General features: G+C 43.2%; 1 protein-coding gene across 9 annotated transcripts in view; it reads right to left on the reverse strand.

Annotated features, from left to right (window-relative positions):
• DCLK1 (doublecortin like kinase 1) overlaps positions 1–26,863 on the reverse strand; it is a 283,656-nt gene that overhangs the window by 248,198 nt on the left and 8,595 nt on the right. For all 9 annotated transcript variants that reach the window (XM_066620144.1, XM_066620145.1, XM_066620147.1 and 6 more), the window contains exon 2: positions 19,765–20,111. In XM_066620144.1, coding sequence (XP_066476241.1) covers positions 19,765–20,111 — 347 coding nt within the window. The remainder of the gene's footprint in view (positions 1–19,764; positions 20,112–26,863) is intronic.

Genomic DNA, 26,863 nt, shown 5'->3' on the forward strand with positions numbered 1-26,863 from the left:
ATTCAAGGAAATTAGCTTGTATAAACACCATAAGCATCCATAATCTACAGGTTGGTCTCATTTTTTCCTCATACTAAAAACTGGACTGCCCTCAGTGAAGTGTACCTGTTCAACCACCACAATGAGACCCGATGACAAATACAAGCATTTAATAAAGTAGAAAGATATAGTCTCTGTGTGATTAATGCACCGCTTGCTATTTGCTCTTGAGTAAATAAAGATCTGCATCCTGATTTCTCAATGCATGTCTGAAAAGCTGACTACAGGTCCAACCTTGTTATACACTGATTACACGGATCAAATACATGGATTTGACTCAACACGAATGGCCACTGCAAATGAGAAGGAACGTGCTGATCCAGGGAGAAGGGGAAAAATGCATCCTCTAAAATCTCAGTTTCAAAAACTGCTTTTCTTACTGTTGTAGAGAGACAAACATGCAAGCGATTACAGGTATAACCAAATTATCCACATTTTCTATCGAAACACAATGAGAAGGGTCCTTTAAATTAAAGGAAAACAGTCTTTTAACAATAGCCTTGTTAATGAAAGAGGGCAGCCAGCTGACAATCCATCAATCACTCTCTCTCCAGGCAGCTTCAGTTTCACTCCAAGACTTCTCCCTTCCTCCTGAGCACATGAAAGAAAGATACTCACTTTGCATTGGTGAAGGTAGGGGTCTGAGTGAAGTCTTTCTAAGCACCTGGAGAGAGTCTTCTTAATGACTCTGTCTTACATCACAAAGTCAGCAAGGTTGTTTTTATATTACCTAGCAAAAGGACATTGTTTTTTAAATGAATTTGCTTTAGTGTGATTTTTGCCATCCATGTGAGAACCCCGCAAATGAGACTCAGCCTGTACTTGAGCTTCAGAGTTACTTATACATGATGCTCACCTTGAAACAAAAACACAAAGCAAATGAAGCGCTATTTAAGGTGCCCCCCGACAGCAGTCTGCAGAGAAAAAAGAAAATAGAAAATAGAACAGAATTGCTTCTAGAAGTACACTAAATGAGAGTCAGGTTATCATTCCTGTCTTGTCTAGCAGTCAAAACAAACCATTAATCATAGTTATTCTAGAACTACTTAGCTGAGATAATACATATGTTTTCTGCTCTGTCCTATCTTGCACCAGACTTCTAAAGTTTAAGAAACCTAACAGAAATTACTTCCTTTTTGGAATTGCTGCAGAAAACTCAGTACTTTCAAAACGCAGTTTACCTCTGAATGTACCCTTCTTTAAGAATTGTTACGAGGAACAAACTATCTGATACTCCTTTCAGAATGGTAGGCATTGGGCTTAAGCATTCCTCGTCTCCTCTGTCCCATTTCCAACAAGTTCACATGGCTGGTGCTATGTAATGAAGTGACAAGTGTTTGACTGGAATACCACAATGAATCCTTGTAAATGTGCCATGAAAGGAAAAAAAGCCAACACCACCACAGCTCAGTAACTCACTTAACATTTCTTAAACTAAGTTCAATAATTGTTTCACTGTGATTAAACAACGCTTTCGTCAGCAACCTTTCAAGCCAAGAACAAAACTACTTGCTTCAAAATGGCCAAAGGACTAAACTAGACATAATACTGGAATTCTACAATCAAAAAATCGTTTTCTTGCTTTTGGACAAAGAAAGAGAGTTAATAAAGTTTCATCAACAGCAGCACTGTAAGAGTGGAGAGTCAGACTGGAAGGGTTTAACCTTTTTCTCAGATTAAAATACATTCCAAAGACGAGAGTGAAGAACGATTCTGACAGCAAAGTTTTGGATAGAGGTTAGATGGCTGACTAGGGCTGGCTGGCCCATGCAGTGAATGACCTTCGGAGGTTGCATCAGGTGTTGGATTGGGGCCACATCAGAGTGGGCAGTGAACAGATGTGTGCCACCCACCCACCCCACTCCGCCACCACAGATGGAGCCAAATTCCTTACCAACCCCTTTCTCGGTGTGGCTCTTTAATCAAAGTAGGAAATGTAAGGCATGCTGGGATCACAGGGTGCTCCATGTTTCTTGCTTTGTGTAAAGAGCCCATGCAGAGAAAGATCACTGCATTCTGATCCACAGAGAACAATGATCTGGCTCCCTTACCTTGCTCCTTCCTCCACCAGGTTCTTCAAAAGAACACAGCAATCCTGCCCACTCACCTGGCTCCTTCCTCTGTGCAGGATCTTGAAGTTAAACAGGAAATGCAGAGCACAGCGGAATCAATCCCAGTGTGCTCCTCATTTTATGCTTTGATTCATGAAGGAAGGGGCAAGGTAAAGGGTGTGGAAGCTGGGGAGGGGGTTGCAGTCAGCAGCGCTAGTGGGAAGTGGCATTGATATGCCTTGGGCAGCCCAAAAACAGGACTGCTCTCAGTGAAGTGTACGTGTTCAGCCACCACACTCAGCCCTGATGACAAATATAAGCCTTTCATAAAGTAGAAAGGGATCGTCTGTGTGATTAACGCACCACTTGCTATTTGCACTTGAGTAAATAAAGATCTGCGTCCTGACTTCTCAATGCATCCTGACTGCAAACTATGGGAACTGATGAAGTTACTTAAACTACCCAATGTACCCAGAAAGAGAACCCTAAGACAATACCAATAAAGAAAGGGAAAACAGATGAGGAACTGTTATCTACCAAGAGGAATAGAACGCTTGAATGCCAATATTCTAGACCAGGGGTGTCAAAGAAAAGGCCCGCGGGCTGCATCCAGCCCGCAGAGCCATTTTGGACGGCCCCCAGGGCTTTGGGGGAGTTTGGGACTGCCCCACCCCCACTCTCTCCAACAGGGAGCAGAGCTCTGTGGCCAAAGAGAGGGCTGGAGCACCCGCATGCGGTGTCCCCGATCCTTGGTCCTCCCTCCAGGCGTGAGCAGGGCTTGCCCGCAGCCAGAGAGAGTTCCGAGGACTGGAGCAGCCGTGTGCACGGCGTCCCCAGCCTTCAGTCCTCCCTCCAGCCGCGGCCAGAGCTCTCCTCTGGAGAGTGGCCAGAGGGGGCCTGGGAGCCGGAGCCGATGTGTGTGGCTGACTAGTGGCAGGTAGGTGGGGGCTGGGGGTGACTGGGAGGCTTGGCTGGTTGGCGGGCAGGGGATGCTTTGTGGTAGGATGGGGGGCTGGGGGTGACTGGGAGGCTTGGCTGGCTGGCAGGCAGGGGATACTTTGCGGTAGAATGGGGGATGGGGTGGGGTGAAGTAGCAGAGTGAGGGGGAAGCCTCAGCTTTTTAAAAAACAGGAAGTGATGTCACAAGTGACATCACTTCCTGTGTTCAGGTCACTTCCAGGTGCCACATTTGGAGTTCGGCACTCAGCAGGTGCCCTGAATCCAATGTGGTCCCCAGGATGAAATGAGTTTGACACCCCTGTTCCAGACAGTGGAAAATGAAGGTAGATCTATAGCCATATTTATGCTTCCCTGCAAAAGGGAAGCTCCTTCCCTAGTGTTCCTTACAAATGGATGCTCATTCAAAATGGCTTCTTCAAACCAAAATGCTTCAGTGGTTATTACATGACATCATTTTATTTCAACCAATCAAAAAGTTATTACTGTATAATATTAAGTTTTAGCTGTTCTTCATAAAGCTTCAATCTGGTTTCCATAGGCTCATTTATATGCTTTTGCAAAATTGAAGATAACACTAATTTTGTCTTTCTTTGCCAGATGTGCATTATAATCCAAGTTAATCAGTAAAAATACATAGTGGCAGCACATAGCTGACAGTTACACATTTTAAGTTTCTCCTTTGTATGGAGAAAACAATGTTTTCTGGAAATGGAAAAGGTGCAAAAGAGAGTGACTAAAATGACTACTTGGCTGGGGCACCTTCCTAATGAGGAAAGACTATGGCATTTGTTGCCTCTTCAGCCTAGAAAAGAGGCGCCTGAGGGGGGACATAATTGAGACATACAAAACTATGCATGGGAAGGATAGAGTGGATAGAGAGATGCTCTCTTCCCTCTCACACAACACCAGAACCAGGGGTCATTCACTAAAATTGAGTGTTGGGAGAGTTAGGATGAACAAAAGAAAATATTTCTTTACTCAGTGTGTGTTTGGTCTGTGGAACTACTTGCCATGGGATGTGGTGATGGCATCTGACCTGGATACCTTGAAAAGGGGATTGGACAAATTTCTGGAGGAAAAAATCCATTATGGGTTACAAGCCATGATGTGTATGTGCAAGCTCCTGATTTTAGAAGTGGGTTACCTCAGAATACCAGATGCAAGGGAAAGCACCAGGATGCAGGTCTCTTGTTGTCTTGTGTGCTCCCTGGGGCATTTGGTGGGCCACTGTGAGATATAGGGAGCTAGATTAGATGTGCCTATGGCCTGATCCAGCGGGGCTGTTCTTATGTTCTTAATGTTAATTATAGGGCATACTTGCCATGTGCAATAGTAATAAAACATTACTTTCATAGTCATCTCAATTTATATAAACCAACCAATATTTTGTCCAAAGCAATCATTATGCAACCTAACTCCCATAATGGTTTAAATATTTATGGAGAGGTGCTTTTCGTTTGTTTATTTGTTAAGAATATAGGAACTTCAGTTCAACCAACGTTTATGAAAACTTTCCACTTTGGGGGAAGAAAATTATTTTTGCAAAATGCAAATTGGAGATATTTTATCAGTCCCAAACTGTTGTGACTATTTTGAAATTGTAACTTATAGCAGAATCTGAACTGTGTTTTTATAAGCAATATATTAACTTTTTTAAAATCTCTTCCCCCCATACATAATCATTACTATCCACAGATTCTATTTCCTATTCTACAATCTCGTTAAGTAGCTTCTGCAGATTTGGGGCATGACAAATTATGCAATAAATCTGTATATATTTTACATTTTCAGAAAAAAAGAATCGGAATTGGGGCGGGCAGGCTTTGTTTGGCCTAGTAATAAGTAAGAATGAATAATAAGTTTTGCCTGTTAATAAGGAAGAAATTCTTTCACTTGAAAGAATATTAAAATCTCTCTGTGTCTATCAGTGCCAAGAATCAAATCCTTGGGTGGCAGCAGCAACCTTGCAGTCTTTTGTGCTATAGAAGCTAGTTCCTTAGCAACCAATGAAGACAAGTGTGTTGCCAAGGAAATGTGGAAGACATTTATTAAAAGTATGAAAGAAAGCAACAGCAATCATGCATGCACCCATAAACACACCCTATTACAGTCTTATTTTTAAATTGAATACCCATCTGCTGAAGTGATAAAATATCCCGTTTTATACTGGACCATGCTAAAACCTATAGAAGGTCCTTTCATAATACGTACATTACTTCAAACAGATACCTGCTTCCAATAAGCTGAAGGTATGTTTCTCTTATTAGAAGGTGGTATGTTTCTGAAGATGCTGACCAATATTCATTTACATGAGCAGAACTGCTATACGATCACCTCAAGTATTGGCCAGGAATTCATGAGTCATTTTATGTGTGCTTCATGACTTGAATACACTCAGCGGGATATCTGACTTTTCCCTCCTTCGAATGGCACAATATGTATCACAATGCCTTGGAAAGTCCCCTCGGTTTCAAAAGCGGTGCACAATGGGGCATGGGGGCAGTGAGCTATGATTAAACAAATGACAAAAGCTCTATTCTGATAAAAACTAAACTAGTTGCATGGCTCTTTGGGATTGCACTCATATGAATTAGCTCACACATTAAGATTGCATGGGGAGGACCTTCTGCACACCCTGCCCTTTTCAGAGGCTTGATGCATAAGAAAGTTTTCTGTGTGGTGACCCTGAGGACGTGGAGCCCTAGGGGATCTGCCTGGTTTCTGGCCTACCTACCTTTTGCACTTGCATTGACCTGGCTAATTCAGTAGGCCTTGAATGGCAGTTTTAACTGTAGTTGCTAGGTGCCTGATGTGGATTAGGTTTATGATGTATGGGAAAGGGAATTTCCCAGCCAAAAGAAAATTATAACTCCTCAGTTGCTATTTTCCTATGAAGGTATCATTTGCTGCAATGGCACTATCAGGGCAGGTGTATATGTGTATGGGTGGGCAGGTGATTTTCAGAGGGAAGATAGACAGTGAAGGGGAAAGGGTCACACACACCCCGTGTCATGGTCTGTATCCAGAATGGGCATCCACAGCTTTCAAAAGAAAAATCAAGTGCTGGAGAAATGGTACAGATCTACTAAATTGCCTAGTTTGACTCTTAGTCTCACTTTTCTTACCCAGCGCTCTAATGTGGCACCCAGTCCTTCCATTTAAAGGAGCAAGGTCACTTCTGGATGCAATCCAAATGTTGTAAATTTCACAGCCTGGGCTCTTTCCATGGGAAAAACGTTGCCCACAATCAAACAGACAAAAATATACATAAAGGTATTCCTACAGTACTCTGAAGTCCAGACTTTCCAAGCAAATTGGTAAAAGCAGCAATATCAAGCTGACAAAGTAAAATTGCCTTTTAATTGACCTCCATTTCTTTGCAATTACAGAGTCAGATTGCTTTCACCAAGCATGTCTGAGCCATAAACTCCTGCTGACTCTGGAAACAAACCTCCAAGGGACACACAAATCACATACATTTAAGTGTTCATGGCTCACAGCTAAAAGTTTCATGCAATATTGAGAAATGTATTTCCTCCTAAGGGAATGTCCGGAGATACTTGTCACAAGTCCTTCCAGGACCAACCCTGAAGCTGAAACCTTAAAATGCAAAAAGAACAGCACAGAAGTTTTTTAAAAGTCAAAGACTTTTTTCCAATACTTGATCAAGATTCTTATAAGACAGACTTGAAAACTGTAGGGCCTGATTGCTGCAGCCAGAACTTCACACTCCTCCCAAAATAAGGTGTACAGTTTGGTGGTCCTTTTTTTGGACCTAATAATTGCTTCTGGATATCCAGGTGGCAACTGTAACCAGTATTGCTTTTTATTAGCTTCAGCTGATTCGCTGAACATCTTCGATACTGGTAGATAACAAGCCTACCCACTGTCACCAATACTTTGGTGACTTTCAGGTAAGACCACTGCAGTGAACTCTCAATGCACTGCCCAAAGAGAAGAATGTTGATATAATACTACTTCAGTGATAGACAGAAAAAGTGAGGAGGTTCCTGCACCCTGTGCTTCAAGGAACGGGGACAAACATTCAAGAATTCCTGTCCATAGAACACTACACTATCAAAGATGAATCACATCCCAAGCAGCCAGGAGTCAGAACTCAAAAGGCTATGGTTGCCTAGGCAACAAAGGTCCAGAAAGAAGGTTTTATAAACCTACTAGTGAGAAGAGCAAATCAGAGTTAATGGGTAGTCACCCCATCACCCAAGAACCCATTACTGCCTAGCAAAATCCTTCAGCCAGTAGTTCTGATGGTTCACCCCCAGCAGCAGCTTTTCTGAATAAATCCCAGTTCTAGCCTCACAGGTCCAGACACTTATTAAATACGCTCAAACATCCCACATTTCATTCCTATACCACTACTCAACCCTACGGCCCTCCTTCAAAATGTCAGTGTATCTGCGGTTCTTGAAACAATATGCTACCAAACACCAGGGTCAATCCCATAATGGGACTCAGTGGAACCATGGGTTGCCATTGGAGTCTGTTATTAGCCATTCTCTTGTCCACAGCTTTTAAAAGGCAGGAAGGATTGAATAAGGAATTGGAGAAGTGCTGCTACAGGCAGCAAGTCTCCACTCTTGTCCCCCATTTCCTACCTCCTTTTTACCCTTCCTGCCTTTGGAAAGAGTAACAAGAAGCTGGGGCTAAGGAGGACAGTCAAAAGCAGAGCTCCAGTGATGACCATGGTTCCACAGTAACCAGAAATAGATAAGTGGCAGGGTCCCACTGATCCACTCTGTGGTTGCTGGTGGATAGCAACCTAAAAGTCAATTTTAAACATCTAACGTCACCACACAACTCTCAATTGAAAAAAAAGGACTTAAGAACATAAGAACAGCCCCACTGGATCAGGCCATAGGCCCATCTAGTCCAGCTTCCTGTATCTCACAGCGGCCCACCAAATGCCCCAGGGAGCACACCAGATAACAAGAGACCTGCATCCTGGTGCCCTCCCTTGCATTGGCATTCTGACATAGCCCATTTCTAAAATCAGGAGGTTGCACATACACATCATGGCTTGTAACCCATAATGGATTTTTCCTCCAGAAACTTGTCCAATCCCCTTTTAAAAGCATCCAGGCCAGATGCCATCACCACATCCTGCGGCAAGAAGTTCCACTTGTTAGACTGATGAAAGTTCTGCAGTAGCCAATGAGGTTCTCCCAGGAGTCCTTTAAGGCCAGTGGAAACCACCTCTACAGGCTGTTGGAGAAGGGAGTGCTCCAGGCACACTGTCCTCCTTTCTCCTCCCCAATGTCCAGTAACTCCCAGCTTTGTAGAGCCAGCGGTGGCCCTCCAATGCTGCCGCCCGGTACAGCTGTGCACCTAAAATGGCCACTGCAGGAGGTCATTTTACAACACCAGAATTGTGTTCTGCTGTTGTAAAGCCTCCACAAGCCAGCCCAATCCATGATAGGATTGGGCCACAAATTATATAAAAATCACAGAGATATACAAGCCATACTTTTGCATAGCCAGGATTTTACCTGCTAAATACTGACAGTGAGAAACAGTTCATAATATCTATGAATGAATACATAATGTTCATGAACACATGCTTCTTGCCAAACAGACACACACTATATAATATATGAACAAAGAATAGGCAACGTTTATTAGATTTGTACTTACCCGTGGAAAGCAACCATATTTTCAACTTATATATGATTAACAGTATTATGAATAAATAGGTAAATTTAACACACAATACACCTTTGTTTCATTTCTTGCTCTTAACTATTCATGTTTGCGATCAGGGACTTCATACTGATTTCTGTGCAGAATTCAATTTATCAAGTTCAAATGTGCTTGAACTGCAATCTCCAGAGCACCCTGACTTTAGCCAACTTTAAACAGCATTATAATTTTAACCAACGTTTTGCATATTTGGATAAGACCTACTACTTATAGGGACACAAAAAAATTTAAACAAAATATGCCAAAATGAATCTTCTAAACAAATAAGAACATTATGCAAAGTTCAACCCTTTATCCAATTTCAGCAGATGACAAAACAGAGCTGATCACTAAGCATTGCTGTCAAAGAGCTTTGCAAAAGAAAAGGAGCAGAAATACCACTTGGGCCCAAACAACATGCATACTTAGTCCATGGGAAAATACATCCATATATTTCTACTCACATGGGATTTGTGAACGCACATTCACCAAAATCCAGGGCTTTCTTCAGGGCAAAAGTCACACATACACACCCCCTCCCATGCTGGTAATCATCTCCTGGTACACTTCCTGGGTCTGTATAAATCTCCACTGCACTTGCCCGTCAGAAAAAAAAAGGGCTGGAGTTTCCCTTTCTTATAACATAAGAAGGGCCCTGCTGGATCAGGCCAAAGGCCCATCAAGTTCAGATGTATCTCACAGCAGCCCACCAGATGCCACAGGGAGCACACAAGACATTTGCATCTCACTGCCACCCCCCTACATCTGACATTCTTTTTACCCTCATACCCCCCCTATGAAGATACCAGACTGCTTATGAAACCCCTTCTGAGAAAAAAAAAAAATGGGCCCCCTTGCCTTCTTCCAAGCAGGAAAATTTCCCCAGAATCAAAAGAAGTTCATTTTGGGGGAATTGATTAAGAGCTTTCCCAGGGCAACCTTCCCATTCAGAACCAGAGAAAGGAGGTCTTGGGTATCCCCTGCAAGCACAATAATCCATCCAAGCACAAATCAGGTATACCCAGTGAAGGCAGGTCAAACATATCTTTGCCTCATCTGCTACTGCCAACATTGCACTAAGGCTTTCTCACTCACTCACACACACAGAGAAAGAGCAAGAGTGTGTCTGTCTGTCTGTCTCTTGGGCCTAGGTTTGCCCAGCCCATGGTTGTTTGGGAATCACTGAAAGGAGAATTCAGTGAACAACCTCAAAGTGCAGCCAGTTAGGCTAACAGTAACCACAAAACAGTGATATGATACAAATATGTAGACCAGCTGTGATGCAGAGGTAGGAATAGAAAGAGGTGCTTCTGCCATCTCATCCTGGCAAGTTTATTTCCCAATTACTAAGTTGAACAGAGAAGCACGCAGTTCTAGTGCCATTCCCAGCAAACATTTGGAGATCTGACTAGTAGCAATGCTGGCATAAACAGAAAGGACGCAAGCAAGGAGCTTTCCATTTGCTACTCCCCTTTCCGCCCTTGATTCTTGGCACCAAGCAGCAATGATGCAAATTGAATATAATTTAGTATGCCTAATTTGCATGTTAGGGAAATTAATATCCCTGACCTGGGGTGTATAGGCAAGGTTACATTACACTGCAGACGAGGACGACTTTTAATCACCAGGAACACAGTATGTTTCAGGAATCCTTTAAGTGTGAGTTTCTAGACTGCTTTTCAACAAGCATGTTCACAAGATTGTTGTGACAACAATTTCTTTTAAAATCCTGAAGCATCACTAGAACAGTATAGCATCTGCTTGAAACACTGCAATAATGCTTCTTGGTTAAACTATGCATTCATATTTCAACTCCTGTGTCAGGGAAGCAAGGAGGCAGTTTTAATATGCATTTTCCCATCATATTAATTGTAAGAGATCACCTATAGCTCCTCTGTTCCTTTACAGAATTCCTTTTGACTGATAAGTTAATTACCTATACCTGAAGTTCTCAAATTGGGGTGTTGCAACGCCCCTGCCTGACAGCCTCAACCATTGGCCCCTTAAGGTTTCGGGGGAAGACGGTGACCCCCAGGATCATGTCACTAATGGGGGTGAAGGGGCTCTCTTTTACTTACAGGGGGCCGCTGCAAGGTCCAGGAGTTGCACGGTGCCCGTGCAGCCCTCTGCTGGGCTCCCCATGTCTTAGCTTGTTTTCAGTATTCTATCACAAACCACTTCCAATTTCGTGATTTCCAGCAAACTGGAAGTGGTTCGCAATCGCTTATCTGGGATCACAGCTGTATTTGCATTCAGGGCAGTGCTGGCAGGAAATTTCCGTCTGGCCAGTTCCTGGCTTTATAGGAGTCCCACCTTTTAAAGTTGGATCAGACTGCATAAAAAGAGAAATGGGAAGGAGGCAAGACAAAAATGGGAATTTATATTTCAGTTTGACAGGATGCCTGTATTTCAGGGACAAATTTCATTAAAGGGGAACTGATTTGCACCAGATCTGTGAGATTTAAATTTGGGATGGTAAATTAAATGAAGTGGAAATTAGTGGAGTATGTACTGTTTTGGCTCAGGCCTCACTTCATCTGGTCTAGCATTCCAGTTCCAACAGCATTTAGCCAAATAACTTCAGGAAACTTACAAGTTTAAGAATGATCAACAACATTCCTACCATTGGTCTCCAGCAACCAATATACAGAGCTATACTGCCTCAAACAGAGATTCCATTTAACTTTCATCGCTGATAGGTAGGGTTTCCATCGGCGGAGTGGGGCTGAGTGGTTTCCATTGGTGGGGCCGAGTACCGTATTTTTCGCTCCATAAGACGCACTTTTTCCCCCCCAAAAAGTGGGGGGGGGGAAGTGTGTGCGTCTTATGGAGCGAATACCACAAAGCTGCAGGCGTTCTCAGGGCAGCAGAGCCTCCTTGGCACGTGCTTCTGCCCCTGACCAGGGTCCTGCCTGCGCTCAATGGTAATGCTAATGCAAATGCAATGGTAATGCAAATGCAAATTGTAATGCAAATGCCGGCGCTCAATGGTAATGCAAATGTTCAGTGCTTAGTGACAATGCACTTGCAGAAAAATACTACAGTACCTCATTCTACCAGTGCAAGGATAATAAAGCAGAAAAGGTTAGCATATAAAATTCCTTTTAAACTAGAGGTAGTAAAATATGCTAAGGAGCATGGAAACAGAGCAGTGGAGAGACATATTTTATTACACTGTTTGGTTCAGAATATTTTTTTTCCTGTTTTCCTCCTCTAAAAACTAGGTGCGTCTTATGGTCAGGTGCGTCTTATAGAGCGAAAAATACGGTATATTGCAAGAGATTTGGATGGATCAACTGCATCCAAGAGAAGGAAAAGTAACAGAAGAACTGATTTAAAAAGAACACAAAAACACATTTTCAACTAGCTCGTTACTAAGGGAACAGGCTTGATCTGGTTTCACATTTTGAATACCATACTGCTTTTCATCTGAAACATTACAGATGATGCCAAGAAGTTAACATCTTTAAAGACACCACATATGGCACACCAAGACTGCTATCCCACACACAATTTGGCTTGTGCATGTTTTATTGATTTTAAGGCAAGCTATTTCTTGTAAAACACCTATGTGATTGCTTTGGGGAGAGGGAGGTGGTGGTTCACTTTCATTCACAAGAATCCATACAAACACAAGCATGAAAATGTATTTTCTAGTTATTAACCTTTACCCTCCATTCCACACATGGAAGTTATTTTTGCATAGGAAAAACACTGCAGGTGGAACACTCCCAAGATGGCCCTAGTGCTGAGGTATTCAATCTGTGCATCCCAGCTCCCGGAGGAGGTGTGGCTAGTTGCCAGGGTCCTCATGAGGCATCTCCAGGAGAGAGGTGGCCGTAGCTGCAGGACCGAGTAGAGTAGCTTCGCTGCTCTGCTCAGCTGCACCTGCCACCTCCCTACTTGCTGCTTTTCTTCTGCTGTGAACAAGGTGGGTGGGGCAGTATGAAACATGGTGGGGGGAGGCATCTGGGAAGAGAGGTGGCCATAGCTGCTCTGCTGCACGTGCTGCCTCCTGACTTGTTGCTTTTCCTCGACAGAGAATGAGGTGGGTGGGGCAGTGTGAGGTGGGGAGGGCATGTGAAACATGGTGGGGGGAGGTGGGAGAGAAGGCTGGCTGGGCAGTGGTGGAGGTGCTGCATCTCATCAGCACAGGGCGTGCTCCTGGCAGGCTTCAAACTGGGAGGGAAGCCTGACCTAGAGAGAGCAGCAAAGTGCTTTCCTCCGCTTGGGAAGGAGGGAGCCCAGCCTACTCTTGGGGACCGGGTGTCCATATGCCCCAGCCTGCATTCTTCCATCTTGCCTGGGGGGGGAACAGGGGTGGCATCTGCATGTTGGGGTGTATGTGTGTGAGCAGCCACCATCTGCCTTGGAGGTGAGTTGTAATCTTGCTCTGTGTGGCTGCAATCCTTTCCACACTTTCCTGGGAGTAAGCCCCATTGACTCAAATGGTACTTACTTCTGAGTAGACCTACATAGGCTTGGGGCCTGTGTCAACTTAACCAAGGACCCTCACCTTTCTTGTTTTTTCTCCCTCTTCAAAAAAGAGAAAAAAAAGCCACTCCTGATGGCTTTGTCTCCATAAATTGATTAAAAAATAAAAATACCCATTCCTTTTCAGCCATCCCCCTTTTTCCTCCTGCCTCCGGGGGCGGGGTACTTCCCATGTTATTATTATTAACAGTATTTATATACCACTTTTCAACAAAAGTTCACAAAGCGGTTTACAGAGAAATCGAATAACTAATGGCTCACAATCTAAAAAGATGCAACACCAGCAGACAGCCCCTAGAAAAGGCACTGCTGGGGGGAGGTGGGCCAGTTACTCTCCCCCTGCTAAATAAAAGAGGAGCACCCACTTGAAAAAGTGCCTCTTACCAGTTAGCAGGGGTTAACTGTTGTTGGCTGCCATTGTAAGACAAAAGGCACAATCCTAGGTAGGTCTGGTTCTCAGTTTGCAATTAGCAGATGCACACAAAACAAAGTCTTCCCCAGCAAATTCATCACTTCCCCCCTCCCTTTCCCAAACCCTCCAGGTGTGCTGCTAACAAACACGGGCTGGAAAAGTTCGAGAACCACTGCCCTAGTGAAATAGTTAAACTAAGGGAAACTGAGACAGGACTATCGGCTGAAGAGATGATAAAGCTAAGAACTTGAAATTCCTTATGAATTCAGTTGTGTGCACTCATTTACTTGAAAGAGAACCTGAGAACCAACAATAGATATACACACTTTGAACTACTGATTTGTGAAGTATGAATGAATCATTTCTGCTTATAAGAGTCACTTGAAAGCAGGGTGGAACAGGCCCGGGTGAAGAAGATATTCTTACAGCTCTGCCGCCTTTCTGCTTTTGTGAATACCGTACTTACGATGCACACAAGTGCTTTACTTGCACAAGTCATTTAATTATAGGAGGGTCACATGCAATTAAGCAGACCATGTTTCCAAACCAAGTATGCTCCACAAGATCTATAAGATTATGGGGGTCCTATCCTGAAAATTACAATGCTCGTACATGTTGTATTCTATACACCTGGAAGGAGGATTCTATGAAAATCACTGAAGAAGAGAAATGTCCTCTTTCTAGGATGAGGATCCAGTTAAATGCATTTGTAAACTGATCGATGATGCCTTCCTCTCTTTTAATCAAAGACATGACTTATGGTGCCATTATCTGCTCCCTAGTCCTTCCAGTCTGTCAGCTTTAAGAAAACCATTGCTTAACACAAGTCAAAAAGATAATTAAAAATAGTTCAAACTGAGGTTTGACTCTCCATTTGCTTGATGAGTAAATATCTTTATATCTTTAAGCCTTAAAGCCTCAAAGGAATTGTGAACTGTCGAAGCTTCTGAGATACAGCACTTAATAGAAAAACCAAATCCTCCAGAACTAGAAAGAGGGAGGAAAGCCAACCCAGTCTAAGGAGTTTATGTTGAACTCTGCTTTCAAAATCTTATCCTCCCTCACCAGTCTGGAAAATAGTATGGCCTTCTGCCACGCTTTCCAAAGTTATGAACCTTTCCTATCTCTGCCAATTTCATACTCTCTATTAATGCCTTTTTCCTATGCATGAAGGATGATGGCCTGCTATAAAGCCAGAGTCCTCAAGGAATATTTCACCCCATATCGCAACTTCAAGGACTTATTCCTATTAAACGTACAGATTAAAGGTCTCAGAAGCCAAAATTTCATCAAGGAAAAAAGTATCCCTGGAACAAATTGACTAACCTTCAAAGAACCTTTGTGTAGTTTGCATTAAAAAATAAATAAAAATGAATAAACAAGCCACCTGTACAATCTGCAAAATATTATTATTAGAACCAATTGTGTTGGCATATACAGACCTCTTAAAAACGCACATTTGCTTCTAAACTAACCTAAAACCATATCTTTGAATTAAAACTATTGCTACTCAGTGCCAGAATAAGTGTGGCATGAGAGTTCTGACACTGGCATACCTGGCATCTTTCTCATGCAGTCAGAGATCAGGACACCCCCCCCCTCCACTTTGGATTGACACCATGGAAGGGGGTAGAGGAGACTGAATACCTCAAATCTGTAGAGGGAAAAATCTGCTTTTTCCCCACCATGGTTAATACAGGGTGTGTCTCAAGAAAATGTACACATGATTCATAGTGTCAAATTTATTATGCCATAATTCGCACATTTACCATGCATAGTGTTCCCAGAAGCAGTTACTTGATGGGCAGCCCAATCCTAACCTGCGCTGGAACAGAGAGGCTGACTGGTCTGTCCCATATCTAAAGTGGGATTGGGGCTGCCTGCAGCTCAGTCCGGGGCAAGGGGAATTCATTCCCCTTACCCCAAGTAATGCCACAGCAGCCCCAATGGGGTTGCTCGAATCTGCGCCACCTAAAGAGATGGCACATATCCAAGCAGCCTGAACTGGGGTTAGGATCAGGCACAAGTGCTAGATCCTGGCCCCGCCCCACCCTATCCTCACTCAGCCATGACACGCCCACTGGCCTGGTGGCCACCTATCCTCCCCCACCCCAGAATGCCTCCTTCCTGCCCTCCCCAAGCTTCCACGCTGGCCTGACTCGACTGGCACAACCTTACCTGTTGCACCAGCCCCACGGGGCTTGGGCCGGCCTCCCTCCTCACTCAGTGGCGCAAACATGCTGGATTGCAACCCTAGTGAATTCATGACTTAGACCAAGTGCTCAAAATGTTCCCCATTGGTGTCTACACACCAATGTGTAAGACACATAAGAACAAGACTGGGTACAAGATACAGATGCCAGCAGAATGAGCTTTCAGACAAGCAGGTTTCTAGTTCTTATGACTGTGAAGATACAAGAGCAATGTATGGTGAAATCTCAGAAGTTAATGAAAGAACTGTGTTGGATTTCAATTGGGTGGGCCCAGAATGGGAACAACCTTTCATACCCTACCTAGTATAGCCCAACCCCCAACCCCCCCAAGAATGGTATCAGGATTTTTAGCAGAGAATGCACACAGCGCTGGGTAAGCTTCATGTCAGGCCATGAGTTGGGGGAAGTAGCGAGTATCCTGTGCCCTTCTGTTGCCTCCCCCCTTTCAACTGCCTCCATCAAATCTGGACCAATTCCATCCTCTTCTTGTGTGGTACTGCTACCTCCTCCTCTAATGGCCAGCAGAGGGAAAGATGGGACCCCTCCAAGAACATTTGAACTGATCAATAAAATCGGCATTGACTTTCATATGACCTGTGGCAAAGAAGAAGGATAGTCTTTAGATACTTACTTTCAATGTTTACACTCAAAGCTGTATTTAAAATGAGAATAATTGTACTAGGAAAGCTTTATCTTCTGATCCTTACAAAACAAAATTACAATTTCTCGTCAAGATGGCTTTAAGACTCTTCTGTTTTAAGTCAGATCTAAGAAATCTCCAATTAAAGGTTAGCAACAGAGTGCAGGGCTGCTGTGGCATTGTCTAGATACCCTGCAAGTGCCACAGATGGGAATTTAACTACATGAACAAGTAGAACAAACTTTTGGATTTATCATGGATTTCCTCCCTTTAATCATGCACAGCATGGAGTTTAAGACAAAAAAAAGTTTATCCTTGCACTTCAAATGCTGCACGAGAAAAAAAGTATCTGGCAAAGTAAGGAACATCAATTGCTTAAGTCAGATGGAAATCAATGACTTCCCCTACAGATACACAGCTGACCAACAAGTTACCCCTGCGGAGTGCAAAATCACAGTTTGATGTTTTTGCTTGCTAAGCAGCTTTGTTTACTCACCAGACACAGTAGCCTCTATTCAAGGCTAGTGGGAGCAATTCACCCCCACCTCCCTTTCCTACAAAGGTTATGCAGAAGACCCTTGCCACTTCAGCAGATTACAATAGGCAAGAGTGGAAAATGTGCATTAGGGGAATTGTCTCTCAGCAGGTTAAATAGGAATAAAAAAAGTTTCCAAAGCTCTTAAAAACTAAACCGCGGCCTCAGCATTTATCTGAAGCCGTCCAAGATCCCTGTGGAATTACTGAAGCCTGCTGTCTTGTCTGGAGACAAGTTCTGGTTATTTCTGCCTCAGAGATGTGAAAGTGGGAGTACTTCCAATTCAGTTATTTGGTGACTAGAGCCACAGTCACAGGGTGGTTTTGTGCATGGGGGGGGGGGGGGGATGATGGAGAATGTCATATATAGTTCAACACAAATGGTGGTAGTGGTGGGGAAATCTGGCAAGGCATTCCTGTGGCAAACTTGGGTTGGCTCTCACTGCTAATCAACAGCATGAGATGCTTCCATGCAGACATCATCTGAAGGACTTTGTTCTGTCCCTTTGTGGTGGGAACTGAAAGTGTTTCCATTTCATTTTCAGACATTTACAAAGGATGAAGTAGAGTGCTCTTCAGTTGCTATGGCTACCTAAAAGCTGAGTTAGTTCAGGTTTAAATAATTGTGTTAAACAATTGTAATTTGTCATTTACATATTTCAGTAGAATTGGCTTTTGTTCAGCAATGAGGCACTCAGTACAAACTATCTTGCCTGGGGTTGGTAGGTGAGCCAATAACAGATCTTCCAATGGCAGGTCCTCCAATTTCTCCTTGGTTGTACACATTGGTCATTACACACTGGGACTGAGTCTCCACACAACAAGGCAACTCTGGCCTATCTGGAGAGGTGCCATGCAGAACATTCTCCCTGATTTATTTCACACTGTAACATCTAACAAACCAAACTGAAGAATCACCTGACAAAATACACATATGGTGCAAGTCCAGCCTATTTATACATTGATGTTTTATACACAAATTTGACTCAACACGAATAGCCACTGCAAATGAGGAGGAATGTGCTGATCCCTGGAGAAGGGGAAAAATGCATCCCTTTCAAATCAGTTTAAAAAACTGAACAGTCCTTTAACAGGAGCCTCCTTAGTTAGAGGGGGGGCAGCTGGCTGACAATCCATCAATCCTTCTCTCCCTAGCTGACCTCACGTGAAAGAAAGGTGATCACTTTGCATTGGTGAAGGGAGGGATTGAGTGAAGCACCTTTCTAAGCGACTGATTGATGGACTGTCTTCTTAATGACTCTTTTCTTACATCACAAAGGTCAGCAAGGCTGTTTTTAAATCACCAGAGCAAAGAAACTTCATTTTTTAAATTGATTTGCTACAGTGCATTTTTTGCCATCCACGTGAGTGCTTGGGATGGAACCCACATGAGACTCAACCTGTACTCATAATTGCATCACAGCTTGATTATATGGAATTATATGGAATTTCAACCAGTATCAGTCACTGAACTTTAACAACCTGCAAGCCATTACTCTTCAACGTGAAGAAAAGCTTGCAAGTCAGTCAGTCACTACATGTATTAAACATACACATTCATCTTAACTGGAGAAGCAAAAAGAAAAAAAAGTAGTGAATATTTAGTCGTATTTCATTATCATGTTCCATGTTGCATTACAGGCAGCTGTATCTGCCATGACATAATCTGAGGAACCACTGAACAAAGGTTGTGAAATCTGTACTATGCTAGCAATCAACTGTGCAATGATAATTGTCCATGACAATATCAATTGTGCATTGAAAATTGTCCACGACAATGCTTACCCTAGGTAAGAATTATAGGGTCACCATTACTGTAGTTGCTTTGATTGACCCCCGAGAGGTTAGAGTCAATTTTACAACATGGGTTTCATAAAATGGACAGAGAAAAATCAGAGAGGGTTGAAGTGATTAGTCAAGTATTTTGTTATTTATTCAGTTCTTGATGCATCAAAATACTGAAGAGAATTTATATGCTATAAAAACAACCAGGACAGAGTACTTCCTCGTCCCAGGTAGAAAGCCAGTTTTGGTCCTTACTGAAATTGCCAGGAGCCCCAACTACAAGGAAACAATTTTCTGCAATGCAACAACATTTGAATCTACCCTCAATTCAAGCCTACCCCTAGGATCTTTTTGCAATACAAGAATTTGCTGCTTTTTATTTTTGTCCAGGTTGCCGATAATGGAAGACGTACCTTAGATAAAAAGTTAGCCACTGCTACTCCCCTGGCACGCAATTAGAATATTGATAACAAGCATTTCCAGAATTAAAAGAAACCTAATGTAAAGATGAAAAAGTAAGTACTTTGTTATATATTCACATTTACTCCATATTCAAAATCTCCAACCATTATTCTTCAGTTGGCTCACCATACTGGCATGTGCTACTGCTTTCTAATTAGCCTAAAATCATTTGAAAAACTATTTGATGGTTGCTTGTTAAATAATTATTAAAATACAGATTGAGTTTTTATTGTCTTATAGCACTCTTAATATAATTTTAAATAGCTTCTTGTTTAAGCATTAAAAATGGTTCAACAAATGTACATGATTAGGAAAGTATAGAATCTTCTAGCTTTTCATTATGGCTCCAGATTTTAATGTGCTACATAATATATTGGTATTACATTTGGTCAGGATGATTATAGCTTGCATTTAAGCAGACATTTAATCCAGACCGCTGTATAATTCTTTATATTGGAACTTAAGGAATTCACTTACCTGTTTCCCATCCAATGTGTACAGGCGCTTAACTACTCCTGAATCCAGCTTGATGGCATCAGTAATATCAGTGAGAACCTGCTCAAAAGAATGCGCTGTCTTCTTGTTAAGCAGAATCCGAACTGCTTTACGTGGCTTCACCCCACTCCTGATGATTGTGACCAGTTTAGGCCTAATGAAATCCTTGTTTTCCTTTGTATCTGAAGGGCTTCCTTTGGCGGTGGCAAGAGAGGTTACTGTACGTGAAGCGGAGGTGGTTTTAACATTTACTGACCAGTTAGGATTTACATTCTTTGTATACTCCAGCTTCTTGAAGGGCTCTATTGAACCACACACATAGCTCTCCCCTAAAAAAGAAAAATTCCAATTGTTAATTCAAACATGGCACATTGCTTTCTTTTACCACCATTTACATCACAGTCCTACAAGCAAAACTGTATCTTAAAATCATAATTCATGCACCCTTTTATTTCTATATCCCAGGTACATTTCTTTTTTTTCAAATTTATCTCCAAGTGTTGTAGAATCTCCCTGGAAGCATGAAAGAAGGAATTGAAGAAGTGTCTATGACACAGTACTGACATTCACAGAATTCTGCAATAGTACAGATGAGAAGTATAAGACCAGTACTACTTACATTTACCACATTCCATGCACTTTGTGTCACTTCTTTTTAAACTTTCATGTAGTAGCTGTGCATGGATTTGGAATGGAGTGGGGCCATGGCATGGAAGTAGATGGTATTTAACAAGTTGTGTACCTGAAACACCCATTTAACCCTTAAAATGCCATTGCAGCAAATGGCACTTTAAATAGCTACATTAGGAGCACAGATTTCAATGGGAAAATGAAACAATGCTAAAGGGTTAAATACATTCCACTTTTATGACATGGCTGTGACCCAAGTCATAGTCCCACATAGTGGCAACAAACCAAAACAAACAAAACACATCCATGCACATTGTATGTCACATGGTCAACATAAAGTGTAGTTCATGTTTAAGTAAAAAGACAATTGAACAGTTTGTATATATTCTATATAAAGAATACAGCCTTGCAACAGTCACATATAGTATATCTTGTAATACTAGTCTCACAGAACAATCCTATATATGTCCACTCAGAAGTAAGTCTCATTTCTTTCAATAGAACTTACTCCAAGGTAGGATTGCAGCCTTAAAAATAGTAATTAAATTTCTAGGATAAATGAATTTCTCTTTAAGATACCAGACAAAAACCTGGGAAAAACTTTAATCGAATTTTACACACAAAACTTGAAATAAAGATTATTAGTCTTAGACAAACAGACATGGACAATCTTCGCAAATAGTAAGGTATGCATTCAAAAAACAATATTGAGGGAAAAGTTGTTCTGTTAACATGCGCTTATTTTTAATCTTCTTGCAAAGGGGAAAGTTTTCAAGGTTTCAGCCTGACTCAAGAAAAGTTAAGTGAGCGCCCAATCTTATCGGGCCATTGCATATTCTGGCAGCACAGCCTGTTTTATGGCTGTCGCAAAAGGTGACCACCATAGAGTGCAGCCAGGCCAGTGCTTCAAGTGCCACTGCCTCATGCCGGCAAGCCTGCCAAGGAGTCCCACTGCTGGCAGGTCAGTGCAGGGGGAAAGTAGAAAAGAACAGGGAAATGGGCAGATCGAGGTGATATTAAGAACATAAGAACAGCCCCACTGGATCAGGCCATAGGCCTCTAGTCCAGCTTCCTGTATCTCACAGCAGCCCACCAAATGCCCCAGGGAGCACACCAGATAACAAGAGACCTCATTCTGGTGTCCTCCCTTGCTTCTGGTGCCCTCCCTTGATATTGGCAGCAACAGTATCCTATTCCCCCAAATCACTGGCACACGTCTGAGGATGCCCATTCAAGTTGTTTAGGCTTACTCCTGGGCAAGGGAACAAATATTCCCTTACCTGAAAGAGACCTCTAGGACTGCCCCCCGCTCCGGATGCAGCATGCACTCTGGTGATTCAGCGACATCAGCAGGGCATTTACAGCCCAGTCCCATCCCTGGTGGCTGCGCCAGGTGCAGGGGCACCAAAATTGCTACCACTGCATCCAGTGGCACTACCAAAACTCCCAAAAGTCTCTCCAGGGGAAAGGGACTTTCATTCATTTCTACCAGGGAAAGACCCAGGCCCTACAATGGGGTTTTTCAAGTCTGCACCAGCTATTTTGCCAGTGCAGACTTGAGAGCCTCCTTGTCAGGTTTTTCAGCCTGACACAGAAGATAGGATACAGCACAGCGGAGTTCCACCAGTTCCACCCCCATCCAAGTCTGGTTCCCCCCCAATTCCACCCTGCTGTGTTCCACCCTCTCCCCACCTCCCCCGCCCTGAAAATACTACCGGCCATCGCTGCAGGAGTACTGGCTGGCCCTCCACAAGGTGATGAATCTCAGTGCTGACTGGCGCTGGCCCAGTGCCGGCGGCCCCTCCTCTCCAGGTGCCACAGACATGCCTTATGGCATGTTTGCAACATTCAGAGTCAGCGCTATTGGAGTTTAGGATTTTGGCCCTTAGGACTGCAAGCTGACCTGTAATAAACTATGGAAAGAAAAATGGTATCTCTACTGGTATCTCCTTCAATGTATACTGCAGAAGTCAACAAAAGATTAACTGAAGAAAAGAAAACAAAACAAAAGTTGTCACAAACATCCTTTCCTAATTAATCTAAGATGGAAAGAAGAGACTTTTTTCCCCAAAAAGTTTTAGCCTGCATGCAGATTGAAGTTAAGGAAGGCACTTAATAGCTCTATTTATAGCAAACAGTATTACGTTCTTTTTAAAATCCAGTGTATTCTGGTAAAAGCCTTGTACAACATAAAGGCCAAGCAGTTAACTGAAGCAATGATCAAGAATGATCAAACAGGGCATATGCTCTTTTATCTATGTCTCCATCCAATATTTTCAGTTCAATTGTCACAAGGTCAAAAATCACATAAGTGTTCCCTTCTGTAGATAAAAATACTTCATCCACCAAGCTCATGAATTTGCAAAGTACCCTTATTTGTTATTTTTGTCAGAAATGCTTCTTAAAAGGCAACGAACAGTCAATTTGCCTTTACGGGTTTTTTGTTTTTTAATAATCCATGAACCAATCACACTCCATTAAAATCATGTGAAAATCTGCTTGTTACTGGGCATTGATAAATACTACCAAATAGTACGATGGAACTTAAGTTTCTTTCCCAAAGGTTTTGTGAACAATATAAAGTCAGATTTAATTTTTTTATGCTGGCATTAATTAAGGTTCAAGTGAACAAACATTATCCGGAAACCAGCAGAAAAGGCATGACAATATATAAAAAATGAACAGATTGCCTCCTTTAGGTATGTACAGATAAATTATTGAGGATTCTTCCAGTCCACTGCTACCTATATTCTGCTACACAATCAGAGCAAAGCATGCTAGTACAAGGGGACACCTTGTTCCCCTTGGTCTGTTACAATGTGCTGGCTTAGCAGCATGGCTTGCTTGGGACAAGACTAGCAGCATCTTTATACTTTAATAAAGAAGAAACATTAGGATCTTCTGACATACGGAAAGAAAAGAATGGGTGCAAAGATCTTTTTGAGATGAATCAATTCTGGACAATGTAAGAAATGGGGACAAGATCTGGGTTATCTAGTAAGTATTGATAAATGGGAATACGACAAAAATCAGAGATTTTATTTATGCTTGATTATACAGAAAAAAATGTTCTAAGATGTTGACCAGATGGCATATCAGCAGATGAGTGCATAAAGTCAATACAGAATAGGATAATAGATGTTGCAAGCATAAGAAAGGAAGTAGTCTTTTGTAGTAGTCTGTTGAAAATGCTGGACCAGTTTCCCAAACTATGGGTTGCGAGTCCATGTGTGGTTGGCCATGTGTGGTTGGCCTGACACAATGCCCCTGATAGTGCTGGAAAGCTTATTTGGGGCCTCTTCCGATCACAACAGGGCCACAACCCACTCTACTAGCCACTGCAGGACTCAGAATGGACTCAGAAGCAACTTGTGGTCAAACCAGAAGGTACATTCGCAAACTGGAAGTCACCTCTGTGGACCATTTTGAGGACCATGGAGGCCACAGAGAGGGTTGTGGGCCCAGCATGACCTGATCTTACTTGACACACAGATTTTAGGGCGCACTTACCAAAGACTCCTGCAGCCTCCCCGGGGTGCGGAGAGCCCTGCGCAACTGTCCACAGGGTTCTCCAATGCTTCCAAAGTGAAAGTGGGGTGATCACGCCCTGCCTCCACTAAATCGGAAGCTGAGCGTGATCACTCCACTTTCTGACGGGGCTGCAGGGACTGCGATGCACTCACTGGACCATGCGGCAGCTTTCCTGGGTGCGGGGAGCCCTGCGTGAGCCTCTGCAGGCCTTCCCAGGTCAGCAACAGTGAAAGTGAGCGATCACGCTCCACTTCCGATTTTGCGGAGGCAGAGTGCGATCGCTCCACTTTCACTTTCCCTGACCTGGGGAGCCCTGCAGGTGCTCGCGCAGGGCTCCCCACACCCCGGGAAGGCTGCTGCGGGGACTGGTGGGTGCACCCCAGTCCCTACAGTTCCCCTGAGCGGCGCAATCCTGGGGATCGCGTTGCTGCTTTCCCCCTGCCCCGCTGCCTCCCTCCCCTCCCTTGCAAGAACTTACTGTGGGTTTCAAACTCTGGGAGACTTTGAAAACCGCAGCCCAAGTGTATGCAGAACCCATGATGGTTAGAGCTCTAGAGATAAACATTACCCACTTGAACTGTGCCTAGAAGTAAACTGTATGTGTATTGTAATTTTCAACATGTGGATTTTTTCACTAAGAGGAAAGGTGCCCAACATCAAGTAACAATAGCAACCATAAATGGCAACCAGCAACGCAAAGAGAAAAAAGAATTTCCAACAAAAGCCTGGCAAAAATATAGGATGTGTAATTCTGCTACTATCAACAAAACAGTTGGCTTTAGAATATCCTCCCAAGGGAGAAGGAAACAACGACATAGTCATTCATCTGCAACTAATCAAGCATTGTCTTTTGAATAGGATATTAATAGCCCATAGATATTTTGGCCATTTATCTACCTTCCAGCCATGCACAATACACAAAGTGGGTAAGGAGATGCATTCACAGAGCAGTACACTAACTCACTAAAATGAAATTTTGAGGTTACTAAGAACTGCTGCCAATGTTCCATTACAGGTATCTGCCATTTTAATTGGTTCCTTGTTTTTATACCAAATCATTAAGAATATTTACTAGCAAAGTTATAGACAGACATTGCTGATGATTAAAAGAGTAAACACTGAAACTCTTCAGTGTTTGGAGAATTGTATTTCGTTGACAGACTTTGGTCTTTTTCACAGCGGGTTTCCATTAGCATAGAGTGCAGCCATCAAGAGATGCAGTTTATTCTTTCTGACTCTATGTTCAGCCAATCTGTCTGGGAAAAAAACCCTCTCAACACCTGCAACCGCGACCTCTTGAGACCATTAATTAATAATTACATCTAAGGGAGCAACACCGAGGCGTGCTCACCAAACCATGGAAGAACACACACTTGCAACCATTTTCAACAGCATCTCTAAGTAGTTGCCCAACAGGTCTGCTGTTGTTTGAAACAAACTGGGTACCATTAAAAAAAATTGAAATACCATCTTGTGGTGCTTGTTTTTGTTTTTTTTAAATACAGCAGCGACATGGCAGCCTTTGGAATGCTTGGCTGATCAATATTTAATGGAAGACTGCTCATTTCTGCAGTCTAAATAAGATTTCTTTTGTCCTCTTTGTTTCAGATCTATTATATTTTCTGTCAATCAAAAATGTTCCTTGGAGAGCCCATGCAAGGAGGAACAGTTCCCACACAAGTACAAACAGCAGCTGGAACATGTCCAGCCAAACCGACTCTGAGCCAGTAGCAACGGGCTCTTGAACTAAGAAGTAAACCTAGTGTGCCACGGCACAGTGGTTGAAAATGGCTGCTCTAACATCTTGCAAGTTAAATGAGTGCTGTCACCTCCATATTGCAGACTGGGGGCACGGGTGGGTATGAGACTGAGGGCGCAATCCTAAGCCCTTATGTCAGTGCTTTCCAGCACTGGCATAGCAGTGCCAATGGGACATGTGCTGCATCCTGCAGTTGGGTGGCACTCATGGAAGCTTCCTCAAAGTAAGTGAAAGTTTTTTCCCTTACTTTAGAGCTGCACTGCCCTTATGTCAGTGCTGGAAGGGGTTAGGATTGTGCCCTGAGAGGCTTAACTAAGGCCATCCAGTGTATTCATGGCAGAAGTAAAATTTCAAGAGGAGACCTCCCAATTCATAGCTCACAGCCCAATCTTAACAAGCACTGGCACAACCAGGCCACATGACCCTCGCTGCCTCCAGCGCAGGTTAGGAAGTGGCTGGAGGAATCCTTAGGGTAAGGGAAAATTTTCTCCTTACCCGAGTAATCCCCAGACTGCCCTATGGAGTTATTCAGATCTCCAACAGCTATATAGCTGGCGTAATGCTGGCTGGTGAGCGAAGATGGTTAGAATACAGCAGAGCAGGCTTCTGCTGATCCCGCCCCTTCCTGGGCCCAATCCACCCCTTCTTGCCCTCCCCCACCCAGAAACGCTCCCCACCTCCCTGCTACTGTCCCCACACCCCTGTGCCACTTGGCACCTTACCTTCCTGCACTGGCAGCTGGGACTCCAATTGCAGCACTAGCGAGGGTGGTGCAGGCTGCTTTGCCAGAGCTACTTACTCACTGGGTGTTGCAATGTGCCTTATGGCACGTTTGCAACACCTTCCACCAGCCAAGCACACAGATGGTATTGCACTGTCAGCGTCTTAGCCACAATGCTCCATCACTACTGAGAAGTGTCAGAAAAAAGGCAGAAACATTGCCCAGTGATTCTCTGAGCAGAAACATTTCTTCCCAACAGTCACACTGAATTTACTCTGTCATAGCCGAAGAGCTACTTTTCAGGCCCAGCACAGTTCGTCATACAGTGCCAGAACACCTGAACAAGCACACACTTCTTCTTCGCTACAGACAAAGCATGAAGGAAAGTAGAGACAAGCACAAAATCCACTACAGTACATGTATGAGAGAAAAAAAAGTCA

This window comes from Tiliqua scincoides, chromosome 3 (genome assembly GCF_035046505.1).
Source record: "Tiliqua scincoides isolate rTilSci1 chromosome 3, rTilSci1.hap2, whole genome shotgun sequence".
Taxonomy (NCBI): domain Eukaryota; kingdom Metazoa; phylum Chordata; class Lepidosauria; order Squamata; family Scincidae; genus Tiliqua; species Tiliqua scincoides.